This window comes from Suricata suricatta, chromosome 2 (genome assembly GCF_006229205.1).
Source record: "Suricata suricatta isolate VVHF042 chromosome 2, meerkat_22Aug2017_6uvM2_HiC, whole genome shotgun sequence".
Taxonomy (NCBI): Eukaryota; Metazoa; Chordata; class Mammalia; order Carnivora; family Herpestidae; genus Suricata; species Suricata suricatta.
In genome coordinates, this window is record NC_043701.1 from 77,469,073 (window position 1) to 77,483,543 (window position 14,471).

The following is a 14,471-nucleotide window of genomic DNA, read 5'->3' on the forward strand; positions in this document are numbered from 1 at the left end:
AAGATATAAAATAATCCTAAAAGATTTAAATTGTGAATGTTAGAATATGTTGTTTAGAGGAGTTAATTATCAAGTACATCCCACATTTCCTTTTTCCATTTTGGATGTACTCATTTTTATATTGACTTATAAAGACTTGTTCCATGATATTATTTACATTGGATGATATTAAGTCTGCTTTCAAAGGATAAACGAAAGTTTTAGACTTTTTAAGATCTCATCTTATTGCTGCCCCTCCACCCAAAAAGAAAAAGGAGTTAGCTTACAAACCCTGATTTCCCCTCGCAAGTCCTTTGAACATACTTGAGGTTTTTAATTGGTTGGTTGATTTAACTATTTACTCATATGTTTTCTTGTTATTGAAGTTAAAAACACAGCAGTCTCCCATAAGATACAAAACAAAACAAAACAAAAAACAAAAACAAACTGGTCAGAAAGAAAGGAGGGGAAAAATTGAAATGATTTTCCTGACGTCTACAGCGCATATCTATAATCAAATGAGTAAATTCCAATTTAGGTTTTCTCTTCCTGTGGGTTAAAATATGCTTTCATAATGCCTCGAGACATTGCAGATTTAGTTCTTTTAAGCTGGGAAACTAGAATGCGTGTCACCCTTCTCCAGTTGTTTTCCTGTGGAATTTCAACGAAGTGCAGCCGTTTGAGGGAAAACCTTTCCAGGTTTCTGTCTTCTCACCCTCATCATATCGCAGAGCAAGTGATTTCTTCTGAGCCCCAGCTCTCCTCCCCCGTCTCCGCTGCGTGTGATCATCCTCTGCAGTGTCCCCGCAATAAAGAGGAGAAGGTGAAAACCAGCCTGCAGGTTTAAATTAATTGCACTCCTCAGTTAGGCTAGCAGTTAGCCAATGCTCTAAATCACAACATTCTAAACTTCTAGTTTAAACATAATTGGAAAGAGAAAGCTGACATTAAAGTGGTAACTGACAGAGTAAACTTAGCTAAAGCAGAACAGTGTAAAACAGTCATATGCAAATAACTGGGAAACATCTGATAAAATTATTCACGGGCCGTCGTCGAATATTTTATCAGATGTACCTGTTATGATTCGGAGCACTGATTTCAGCCCCTTTTTGTTTTGAAAACTTGCATGACTAATTATGTTGTGCTTGTTCTAATGGAACATTACTTTTATTTATAATGGAAATAGTTTTTAAAACCTAATTTTTCATAGAATAATAAATGTAATACATGTTCATAGCAAAAAAAAAAAAAAAAAGAAATGTGAGCGAGCCCTCCATTTGAAATTGTGTACTTTGGCAGTTAAGATCTGAGAGATGTTGGATACAAGAGAGCAGCTCCTGTGTTTTAGCAGGGCTAGCTTCAGATATTTGAGTTTATCCTGTCTTCATTTGGAAAAGAAACAGATGCAGTTAGTGGTTTTGCCTCTGGGCTCCCAAAGGACTGTGTCCATATCCACAGTGCAGCACTGTGCACCTTGTATTTGTAATTCTTTGTTGACATTTCTGTGCCACTGAACTGTAACCAGGACTTATTCATTTCTCTGTGTCCAGTGCAGCTCCTGGCACCCAGGCAGGTGCCCAGGTAACATTTGCTAAAAGAATTAAAGGTTTATATGAACAGTGGCAGAAGGTAGACTTGGGAACACTTCATTCTTCCTTATTTTTTCTGCTTTCATACAGCATATTTCAATTTTGGCTCTTTTATGCATAACTCAATCTGACATATTGTACTTCTGAAAAAAATTTCCTATTAGCATATCTTGTCAAATTCCAAATAGAGACAATTCTTAGAACTAATATTTATGTGCAGTCATTAATTACAAGGAATAATAATTTACTTGTAAATGCAAGATTGCATTAATTTTATCTGTAATGGAATTCTTGTTCCTCATGAAATCATAGCAAATTATTTAAATTGCTTTGTGGGAAGTACAAAGTTAAGGAGATCAAATTTGTTTTACAAGAACATTTGATGTAATTAATTTTTAAAATATATCTTGCTTTTATAATGCTAGACTTTAGATAATAATAATTTTTTAAAGACGTTATAAAGAGAACCATTCTTCCCATTTCTCCTTTCTTTGTCAGTTAATCCTCAAACCTAGAAGATGCCTTTATATTTCTTCTCTATACCAACTGGCTGAGTTATGTTGTGATTTTATAATGCAGGATAGTAGAGAATAAACTCAGGCATTAGATGATCTTTGGAGACATATAAATACCTAATTGTTTTTTATGTATATTTCATCAAAAGCTTTAGAACAATGTCTGTCATCGGGTCTGATCTTCAGCAAATGCACACCATTATGGCAGAATGACTAGTTTCTGCACTGATTGGTCAGTGCCCATGCCTTGAAGGTTATTAAATATTTTAACAATTATCTCTGCTTGAATGATGACTCTGAAACTGCATGTAAACTCTAAGTACTTTCTCACTCAGCCTGGAAAGATTAATGCATTCTCAGGATAATATTTGAGTTGAATATGAAATTCTAAATCTTTGAAACCTAGAAATTGGAGATCAGTAAATAGTATATAGTCATCTTAACTCTTGCTTTTCTGTCATACCCTGTACCCAACTCATCAGTAAATCTTACTGCTCTGCCTTTTAACGGGTTGCAGACTGACCCCTTCTCACTGCAGGCACTGTTACTATAGCCCAAAGTACATCAACTCTCTCCCATACTGTTGGAAGAAACATTTCTTGGTCTCCCTGCTTCCATCCTCACCTCCAATAGTGTATTTTCCAAACAGAAGCCAGAGTGGTCCTTAAAAAATGTCTAGTTAGTAGGCCACAACGCCTCTATGTGAGCCAGTCTTCTGCCCTTGGGCCCCTTCTCTGTCCCAGCCTCCACTTGCCTCTCCTAGGCTGTCTGCTGTAGCCGCCTGTCCCTCAGGCTCTCTCCAGCCTTGCACTTCCTGGCTGGAATATGAACTCCCTGCCTGCATGAAGGTTTTCTGTGCACGAGTTTAATTCTAGGCTTTCGATTTTGTTCTGTTAGTCTATGTGTCTGTTTTTATGCTACTACTGTACTGTTTTGATTACTATAGCTTTGTAAGATAGTTTTGAATCAGGAAGTAAAATGCCTCTAGCTTTGTTCTTTGTCCTCAAGATTACTTTGACTATTCAAGGTCTTCTGTGGTTCCATACACATTTTAGGACTCTTTTGTTTTTATTTTTATTTTTTAAAAAGTATAACAGTATCTAATAGTATAGTATTAGACCTACAGGTGATGTTGGGCTCAGACTTTTAGTAGCATGTTGAATAGGAATGCTGAGAGTAAGTATCCTTGTCTTACTCCTGATCTCAGAGGAAAAGTTTTCTGCCTTCCATGATTGAGAATGATTATTAGCTGTGGGATTGTCATATATGGTGTTTTCTATATTGGGGTACATTCCTTCTATATCCAGTTTATTAAGAGTTTTTAATATGAATGAATGTTGAATTTTGTCAAATGCTTATTCTGCATCTACTGAGATAATCATGTGGTTTTTATTTTTTATATTCTATTAATGTGGTATATCATATTGATTCATTTGTGAATATGAAACCATTCTTGCATTCCAGGGATGCATAATATAAGGAAACATTTTTTCATTGCTAGTAGGAATATGAAAAGTAGTCTGTCAGTATCTGTTAAAATGTAAAATGTGAATACCGTTTACCAAGCAGTTATATATGGAGAAATCTGTCCTATAAAAATGAAAACATTAGTATACAGAGATAGGTTTGCAAGGCTATTTTTTTGAAGCATTGTTTTTAAGGGGAAAGGAACTAGGAACTACCAAATTTTCTTTGGTAGGAGAATGGTCAAATAACTATGGTACTTCTATCCTGGGTAATATTATACAGTTTTAAAACAATTATTTTCTTGATGTAAAGGACATTCTGCTCTATATTATTAAATACCTAAAAAATTCAGCGAATTTTTATTATGCATTCCATTTTAAAATTAAAATAGTACATATATTTGTGTGTATATATGGGTGGGTTTGTATTTATAAACATAAAGAATTATGTGGAAAGAGGCATACCCACACCATTAACAACTGATGCATTTTCAGGAGTCAAAAATAAGGAGCAGGATGGGTTCCCTGGGTGGCTTAGTTGGTTAAGTGTCCAACTTCAACTCAGGTCATGATCTCCTAGCTTGTGAGTTCAAGCCCCGTGTCATGCTCTGTGCTGACAGCTCAGAGCCTAGAGCCTGCTTCAGATTCTGCGTCTCTTCCTCTCTCTGACCCTCCCCCACTTGTGTTCTGTCTCTCTCAAAAATAAATAAACATTAAACAAATTATTTTAAAAAATAAGGAACAGGAGAAAAGATTGTTAATATCTGTCTCTGCTACTTTATTGTTTAACATGGGAAAACATATTACATCTTAATTTTAAAAATTTAATAAAGATGATTCAGTGATAAGTGTAAATATGCATTATAGGACATTGGTAGTTTGGCTTTGAGCATCTGTAAATACCAAGTAGTGTGAGATGGGAGAACTCGCACAACTGTGTTTGGTCAGAGGTGTCTTCATAGTGAAAATAGTGGCTCTTCACTGATGGATCAGTGTTCTTCAGTATACTTACAGTTTGGAGGTTTGGAATTGGTGTTTCTTTATTCGACCCAATTAAAACTTAGTTATTCTCAGAAATAATTACTAGGAAACCAGATTATGAAATAAATCACCCTACAGAAAAGAAAACAATGCTTCATATTTTAAATGTTAAGATTTTCCTGTTTTATTCTTAATAACTGCCCAGTATAAAGATGAAGTTGTACTGGGGCTAGCCTACTCATGGCTACATCAGACACTATCTTTATAAAAGTTGAGCTTTTTAAAAAAAATATTTGCAACTTACACATTTGAAACAAAGATTGTTTATCATTTTTCTTTTTTATTTCAGAACGCTTTACCCTGTACAGCTCTAAAAACCTTAGGCAAGCGTGGAATAAGTAAGTCTTTATACAGTTTGTTCTTGTTTTCTCTCTTTTCTTTCAGTTCCTCTCTCAATTTTTAAAACTCTTCAAATAAGTTTGCCTTGACATTTCTTTCATTTGTTCATCCAAGTATACATTTATCTATTCATTTAACCATTAAACAGTTGTTAAGCCCTAACTATGTGCCAGCCACCATATTCAGCCTAAGCCGATGCTGTTATATAGAAGTTTGGGTTCCGAGAGCAATGTGGCATTGCTTCAAAATTATAAATCCTAAAATTCACTGTGCTCGGTCTTCTTGTAAGTGAATTCAGGAAATATTTTAACATCAGCAAAATAGCATTTAAGTGCAATGTAATGGCTGATTCTAATCTAGATAATGTTGGTGGCCAACTCTGAGTCAGATAAAATTGATCTTTCAAATTTTTTCAGTTTATCTATTGTTCTCCTAAGACTTCTTGGAAAACTGCATACTTATAGCACTTGAAATATATGTAATCTGTTCATTTAGTTTGTTCTCTCATCTGATCTTGTTGAAAAAGTTTTATTTATTGGGTTTGAAATTTGATGAAATCTGAAGACCTGAGTTTCTCAAGTTGATCATGGTGTTTTATTGCAAGCCAGCCTGTTAGTAAATCATTGAAAGCTGGAAAGCAGAGGCATTGATTGAGTCACTCTCGTTAGTTGTGGGTATCATATTTCAAGCATTATGCTGGGGGAAAAGTAACTGGAACTGCCTTGATTTTAAAAACATTTTGATGTGTCATAACAAAATGTTGTTTATGGAGAATTTAGTGTTAATGCCTCAGTTTTTACTGTTATGACATGTTTAATTTTAGACGCCATGAATTATAAAAAAAATAATGAAAAACCTTTTTATAATAAAAGTGCCTTTAATCGGTGTTGTCAGTAAATACAGTGGACAGCTTATTGCAAGGAACTCGTGGAATGAGTACATGCAATTCGGCAGTGGTTTGTTTGAAAGATTTGGCAGTTTATTTTTATTAAGTCCATACTTAGAAGAGCACTGGAGTAATTATTTTTGTCTAACACAAGGCTTTGCATTTTCCATTTGATAAACATTTGAAGAGTAGGTTCTCAATATCTGGAGCCTCCTCTGGGAGGCATGCCCTCTGCTGGGAACATTCTGTGTGTGCCTCACTCTTTTACCCTTCTGCCTCCCCCTCTTTACTGATCAGCAGTCTAAGAATTTAATTAAGTGCTTTCATACACAAGATAATATATACAGCATACAGGTCCTATCTTAATTAAATGATCAAACACATTCTCTCATAACTGCTCAAAAAGTTTTGTCCAACCAGGTAACCATTTTATGAAACAGCCCTTTATAAAACAGTTGAATTTTTTAACTCCATCTCTGAAGTAACAGAAATATCTACCAAAACTACACATAGCATTTGTGAAGAATAGCTTTCAATTTAGAGAACCTCCATTTCCTTCCATCCAAGGGGCAAAGCTAGAATGACTTCCAAATTGCCCAGGAAAATAAATGGCAATTCTTATCCACTTAGAATCGTCTACAAAAGATGGGAGAGGGCTGTGTGTAGACAGTGCTGAATGATATTTCTTCCGCCGTCCTCTTGTGGTTATGACCCCACTTCATTTCCACCTGGCGCACTCCAGTCGTTCATATTTGTGACTTGTATTCACCACCACCTGCCAGCACAGCCACTTTAGCCTCCGTGCCCACGTGGGCATTTCTCATTCTGCCATTCCACAGTGACGGTGGGATGCCTCTCAGAGAAGGCACTTACGGCCATTTACATTACTCTGCTCTGGGAGAAATAAGGTATTTCATGTCTTTCAAAAAGAAAAGGAAAATTGAAATAGTATTCAAGCTTTGCATTGCTTTACTTTATTCTGACCACCTAAGACCTGATACTCACTTTTCTCTGAGAGGTGTTGTTCATGTTCCAACAAAAGTAGTTAATTTCCTTGATGGAAATCAGGATGTACAATCCTCTGGTGTTGACATTTTAGATAGTTTAAAAACTATGTGCCTCATGCACAATCTCTAATTTTTCTTAAAATATGCTAGGTATTCTTAAATATGCTTTTATTCTTAAGGGCAAGTAAGAATTCTTCAGAATATGAGTTTTCACAAAATAAGAAAACAGTTTTCTCTTTAAATTATAACTTCAGGGATATTTATTATTTGCATTTTCTATGAACATAGGTTTTATAATTTTTCTACCAAAACCAAGATCTAAAATACTGAAGGAGGGGTGCCTGGATGGCTCAGTCAGTTGAGGATCTGACTCTTGTTTTCCACTGAGGTCATGATCTGTCTCACTGTTCATGGGGTCGAGCTCCATGTGGGCTCTGCACTGTCAGTGGAACCTGCTCGGGATCCTCTCTCTCTCTCTACCTCTCCCCTGATCATGCACTCACTCTCTTGCTTTCTCTTTCTCTCAAAAACAAATTAATAAAACTTAAAAAAAATTTTAAATAAAAAAATACTGAAGGAAATCTTACATTTTCATGTAAAGTCTTTTTAATGATCTGGTAGAATTATAGTTAATGTTTTTCTTTTAATCTCTAACATCACATGTGTTTTTTTTAAAAAAGTACAAAAGCATTTATAAACTGGGTCCCACTCTTAGATTACTTTTAAAACATTTTAGGGAAACTACTAAAAGCTAAGCTTGAGGGACGCCTGGGTGGCTCAGTCGGTTAAGCTTCCGTTCAGGTCATGATCTCACAGTTCGTGGGTTCGAGCCCCGTGTTGGGCTCTGTGCTGGCAGCTAGCTGAGAGCCTGGAGCCTGTTTCAGATTCTGTGTCTCCATCTCTCTCTGACCCTCCCCTTCTCGTGCTGTCTCTCTCTGTCTCTCAAAAATAAAATTTTAAAAAAATTTAAAAAAGCTAAGCTTGGGGTAAGATTTTTAAATTATGAACATAATTTGTTTAGAATCATGCTATTTTTAAGTCCCCGTAAGTCTTATTTTTTGTTGCCTTAAGAATTTATTTCAGAAAACACTAAGTAATAAAAATCACTAAAAATGCTTTAAAAATACTACTTTTTGGTATCCCACTTTTACCTACTGTATCCTTAAACCGAGCGATAGAATCCTTAGAGCCAAGCGATAGCCTATAGCCCATTAAAACCCAGGAAATTTAGAGAAAACTGAAAATTCCAAGACATTAATCAATTATTGATTCTTCCAAATGGATTTGTGACCTTGCAGCCACCATAGACATTTCAACATCCCTCACTTTGGAGTGAGCTCTAGGTTTGGAAGAACTGCATTTAAAAACTCTTAAGCAAGTGCTGGCTTTCTCCATCACTGCGAACGAATTTGCTTGTCTACAAGCACAATTACAAAACCAGAGCCGTCGGTAAATTCTTGGTACGGCAGTAATAGGTTCAAAATAAAGGCAACAAATTTGCAGGAACTAATTTGAATTCAATTTAGACGGGGTTAATAGACAGGTAGGTTAATACAAAAAAGTAAGTCACTGCTTAAAATTAAGTAGCAATGTCTTTAAAAATGCGTATTAACTCAGCTATTAAAGCTAGTTGATCTGTTAACCTGCCTAAAAGAGTAAAAAAAAATCTTGAGAAATGAAGCCTCACGTCTCTTTGAAGAGCTGTAACAAGTGACCCAGTTCTTTTGGGGGCCAAGTCTGCCCTAGGTAACGCCAAGACAGTTCCCTGCTGACTTCATTTATACCAGTAACCGTGGGTGTGATTTTATCCTTTGAAAGATTTTTTAAAGTATGGGGAAACAATGCAGCAATGGGAGAAAAATATCAAAAAATCCAGCAGATATCTAAACTCAAAAGGATAATATAAAGAAGAAATCCTAATTACAGGATTGAGATTAATAAATATATATTAATAAAGAAATGAAAGTACTTTTATTTCCCCATACTGGACATGCATGAATTGTGTGGACTATTCCTGTTTAAAAAGAGATTTTGGATTAAAGGGAGGCAAATCTTAATTTTATAAATACATATACTGTTTTCTGACTGCCCTCAAAACATTCCATTTTATTTCACTGAAGTTATAAAGACTCTCCCTATTTTTCTTCCAGTCTCTCTATTTAGAGTTGTCTGACATTGGCATATATATGCAATCAACCAAGAATTTCAACCACTTAAAAGATCTTTTATTATTTTGGCTGGAGAAGCAGCTTTTAGTATATGCTCTCCAGCCATGTTAAGGGTAGGATTCCAGGAACACATTTGCTTGTTTTGGAACTTTTTAACAGCTGAACCATTTGGGGGGTTTGAAAGGAACAAAAAGAGAACCCAGGATAAACCACCATGTCACAGAAGACATATTTGGAAAGAACAGCTCTTGGCTTGTAAAGCATTATGTGTCCACAGACTCGAATAGCCGTAGGTAACCTCGTCCTGCTCTCCCCACCATGAGCCCCTGTGTGGTTTATAATCCTCCTTGATAGGTAAGTCCAACTGAATTTCTCCTAAGAATGGAAAGCATTGGTTCTTTAAAATGTGTAATAAATACAGTCATTGTAATGAAGCTACCTTAGTGGAAATGCAAATATAAAGAAGAAGACAGTGACCTGCATATATTTGAATGCACCAGCAGTCACAAACCCTAATTTAGAAGATTTAAGTGTTTCCTAACTTTGTATTCTTGAACTTTCCTTGAATATGTTCCCTCATTCAATGATTAACTTTTAGAACATATTTTAAAGATGACTTGCTAGAGAGTTAAGTTACATGTGCACAAAACATAATGTATTTAAAATAATATTTGAAGGAAAAATGTAAACTTCTCTCTGTAATTTATGTTGCTGATTCCCTGTTTTTCTTGTGGTAATATCTGACTGTGTTCCATTAAGATTTAAATCAGTTCCTTCTCAAGAAACTGAAAGCCCTCATTTTCTACTCTGCCTTATTGTTCTAAGTTGATCTAAAGTTTTCTAAAGTAAGAATGTGTTGCAAAGCAAGTTAGAACTTTCCATTTCTGTACCAGGTTAGCAGCGTAAGAAGAACGTAAGAATGGCTGTCGGCACTAGGAGGAGCAGTTGAGCTGAGCCAGATCCTGAAGTCCATCCTCCACTTCCACAGTTTTTGTTTCATTGTTGGTCATTTTTGTTATAATTCTATTTACTTCAAAGTAACAGTTTTAATTTATTTAGTGCCTTGAGATTTCTGCTCCCAGTATTTTCAAAGAAATTATTCTGTACATCATCAGTGCACATTTTTTAGGCTTGGCTATATTGGGGTGACAAGTTCGAAAGCAGACATTTTGGAGTTCCATTCTCTTAACCCCAGGATGAGCTGGTGCTGCAGCCGCCCCTGCCCAGCTCGTGGACGTGAGCCCCACTTCAGGAGGCTGTATGGAGTGCACTTCCTCATGACACGCTTGGATAATCAGATGCAAACAGGTCTCTGTCCTGATCTTGGAAACCAATGCATGGTATTGTTTTAGGCCCCAAGGCCACAATGCAGAAGAACCTCTGGGGACATGCATTTTCACAAGAATGATTCACTATTTCGGCTACTGACGCATCATGTGGGTGTGATGTTTACCAGATCTGTTAAGCCTTTTGCCACCTCACAGAGAACAGTGCTTCTAGAAGATTGCAGACTAGATTTTAAAAAGGGAAAGTGGGGGTCCGGGCCCTGGTGGGAGTCCTTGAGAGCCTCGGAGGAGGCAGCATCCAGGGCTGTCAGGGATATGGGTGGGGCAGGTGCTAGGAGGACACAGAGAAAGCTAGTCAAGAGAGAGTTGGGAAGTTGCTAAAGGCCCAGACCTGACAACTAATAGTAGCAATAGTGTAGCTATGATAACATATGAAACATACATGGTCAAAGGCCTGGCGTGCCCTCCTTGCCCCACAGTCAGAGCTGTGATGTGGTAGCCATGGCAATTAACACTCGGGCAGCCTTTTGCAATATAGAATTTGCTTTCATCCTCATTATCACATCCTTGTATCATTTTTAACAATCTTGGGAAGTAGTCAGGACACATACTACTATCTCAGTTTTATACCTTGACAAAAACAAAAACCATGCTCAGTGAGGTCAAATGATCAATGCTCTCGAAAACTACAACTTGGAGTGTATTCCTCAAAGTGAATCTTAGGAAAGAAATGTGAATTTAATAGCCCTGATATTCAAGTGGATCAATATCTGATTCTGTTTTATTCTTATTACAATCTTGGTCATGGAGATCTCTTCTGAGAAAAGATGTCATTCATTCCCAGTCTGGGTTTTCAGCAGCAGGAGAGCTGGGCTGGGATAGAAACCTGACTTCTGTCCTGGGGCAAGTGCTGTGGCAGGCTGACCACCCACATCAACTCAGGCCTTCCCCGTGCCCCCTGCTAGATAATGTACCGTTGGGATAAAGACGGGTTCACGACACTCTCCGTGCTAGAGATGACAGGCCTGCTGGCCACCCACTCAGACTCTGCTAGTGAGATTTGTACCCTATTCCACACAGCTCCCACTGCCCCCAGGACATCATCCTCTGTCATTTTGTGCCATTGCCAGATATCTCATCCATGTCTTTCTTGTGGCAGCAAAGAATTTGCTATCATTAATAACCCCTGGCGATGACCAAGGGCAAACCCTGTGCTGTTTGTTATCCGTTGAGCACGAGTTTTTTGTTCCCCTTCTAAGAGACAGAAAATATCCATCTTCCCATCTTCGGTCTTACTAATTGGCAGTACATGCCAGGCTTGGGAGCTGGCAACGGCTATTGTTTTTCAGCTTTTTAAATGATGTGTTGGATTCCTCATCCCCAAGTTCATACTTATGGTGTAGCTAATACCTTCCTTCTGCCATCCAGCTCATTAAGGAATAAAATCCAGACATGCTTCTGAAGTGGCACAGGGCTTCCAGGAGCAGCTGGACTGCCTGTGTCTGTGAAAGGAGGCAACACACAGAATTAGGCTTTCTCGAACTGTTTCCCGAGACAGATTATAGAAGGATGCGTGAACTGAAGTCCTGCTTCTCCAAAATCTGAAAAAGTGTGTTTGTGTTCTGTGGCTGCCATAAAAAATTACCCTAAGTGTATTGGTGTAAAACACCACAGAAGTACTATCTCACGGTTCTATTGAGCTAGAGTCTAGATGGACTCAACTGGTTTCTTTGCTCTGGGTCTTACAAGGCCAAACTCAAGTATCAGTAGGCACGGGCCCTATCTGGAGGCTTGGAGGAAAATCTGTTTGCAGGTTTACTTAGACAAGGGCAAAATTCAGTCCCTAGTGGTTGTAGGGCTGAGGCCTCTTCTCCCTACCGGCTGCCAGCAGGGACTTTCACCCAGCAACCCAAGGCCACCTGTTTGCTTGTCACACTGCCCTCTCCTTCAAACCAGCATCAGTGACAGGAGTCTTTCTCATTGCTTCTGCCCTCCTGCCCCATTTCTTCTGCCTCCAGTAGGGGAAAGTTCTCTGCTTCTAAAGGCCTGCCCATCTAATCCAGGTTAATCTCTCTATTTTAAGGTCTGCAACCTTAATTACATCTGCAGAGTCCCTTTTGCCATGGAAAATAGCACATTCATAGACTTCAGGGATTAGTGAGTGGACATCTTCGGGGCCATCCTGCCTTCCACGAGTGGACACTGGGGTTTTCTATTCAGCGATGAGTCATGGGGTGAGGCAGAGCAGACACAGTCTCTTCTCATCTCTGACCCATCTGGTGACAAGCACAGACCTCTGACTCTGGTGGCTCTGAGTTGCCCAGTTCATATTAGATATCCCCCAAATAAGGAAGAAATCATTTTCCACCCCCTGCATAGAGGGGTAACGAAGAGATTATTTTCCAGAAAGTCCGTAGTCTCTGAGATATCTGAAACTTTGGCCTGGCATTTCTGTCCCTTTAGATCAGTACTATAAATACAACCTTCATTGATGAAAATCTTCTGTACCTGGACTGCCCAGCAGAGCAGCCACTAACTTCTTATGGCTATGATCACCTGCCATGTGGCTAGTGTGACTTGGGAACTGAATTTTTAAGGTTATTTAACCTTAATTAATTTACTGTGAATAGCCGCAGGCAGCTACCATATTGGGCAGCACCGCTGTACCTCAGCATGTAAACTATCTACTCTGAGAGCCCACCGGTGCAGTACAAGTGTGGGTGTCTGATGCTTTGGAAACTCTATGCCTTCGAGTTCTTGGCATTTTGCGCTGAAGTGTCCAGAGATCTTCCTTTATATTTTTGCTTCTCACCCCTGTCTTTTATTTGTAAACACTGAGAAAATAATAGCTCTGGAGGACCCAATAAGTGTAATAAATCTGCAGAGGGACTAGTGAAAGTATCAAAGAACATCAAGCAGACATTCCTTCCCCCCCCCCCCTCCGCCCCTCGAGAATCCATGCTGTTCCCTCCTGAGGGGCTCTGCCTGTTGCAAGTGTCTCTATTCCTTTCTCCTTCTCTGTTTCCGCTCTCTCTTTTCTGTTGGGAACTGCTAGGGGTTAGACACACAGCTCTCTCCCCTTTTTGAACTCCCTCAAGAATTCACCTCTCAGCTGTTGTTCCCGGCCCCCTTGATCTACCCTAACTCTACTCAGAAAATATCATAAAGGCTTAGCTTCCTCTTCACCACATAGGAAATGCTATTGAGAAGGCTCCATTTTCTAAATAAGCTTCCCATAGACCCCTGTGGGTACATATGTTAATTATTCAGCTTCAGAACATTGAAAATTATCCCATTTTAAAAAGTAAAACATAAACTGAAATGCAGTTTTCACTGCTCTTTATTAAAAACTGGATATGAAAAAAATTCACTTATTTTTATCATTTTCTTTTGATTAAGAAAATGTTTATGAGTTTAGTGAACTGTCAGCCTAAAAATTAACACAAACATAAAAAGTCACTGGAGGGGGGCCCCTGGGTGGCTCAGTCAGTTAAGTGTCCGACTTCGGCTCAGGTCATGATCTCGTGGTCCGTGGGTTCATGCTGACAGCTCAGAGCCTGGAGCCTGCTTCAGATTTTGTCTCTCTCTCTCTCTCCCCGCCTCCCCTGCTCACACTCTGTCTCCCTCTCTCAGAAATAAACGTTAAAAAAATTTTAATATGAGCACCTGGGTGGCTCAGTCGGTTAAGCGTTTGGCTTTGGTTCAGGTCATGATCTTACGGTTTGTGGGTTTGAGCCCCGCGTCAGGCTCTGTGCTGACAGCTCAGAGCCTGGAGCTTGTTTCAGATTCTGTGTCTACCTCCCTCTCTGACCCTCCCCTGCTCACACTGTCTCTCTGTCTCTCAAAAATAAATAAAAAACTTAAAAAATTTTTTTTAATTTTAATAAAAAATTAAAAAAATAAGTAGTCACGGGGGAAAGAGATGATTTTAACAACATTGTCTTTTGTATCCACCTCACCCACTCCACACTTTTCTTTGGTTGATTATCATGAAAATTAGGATTGGCAACCCTCATTATATGGGGAGACTTTCTGTAAAACTGGGCACAACTTCCACCCATTGTGAAGATACAGTTAGTAGACTATTATGTTGATGTGTGCATCTGATGTCTGCTGTGTAGATGGTGGTCCTCCTGCCTTTGTAAGAAAGAATATACAGTCAGTAAATACTTTTGATATGAACCAAGAAAGAACA

At 38.4% G+C, this 14,471-nt stretch overlaps 1 protein-coding gene across 6 annotated transcripts in view; it reads left to right on the forward strand.

Moving 5' to 3' along the window:
• CDK14 (cyclin dependent kinase 14) overlaps positions 1-14,471 on the forward strand; it is a 583,363-nt gene that overhangs the window by 463,187 nt on the left and 105,705 nt on the right. For 5 of the 6 annotated variants that reach the window (XM_029928660.1, XM_029928646.1, XM_029928637.1 and 2 more), the window contains one exon: positions 4,880-4,928. In XM_029928660.1, coding sequence (XP_029784520.1) covers positions 4,880-4,928 — 49 coding nt within the window. Of the gene's footprint in view, positions 1-4,879; positions 4,929-9,883; positions 10,117-14,471 lie in introns of those variants that run through there. The other variant, XM_029928676.1, reaches the window with a different exon arrangement.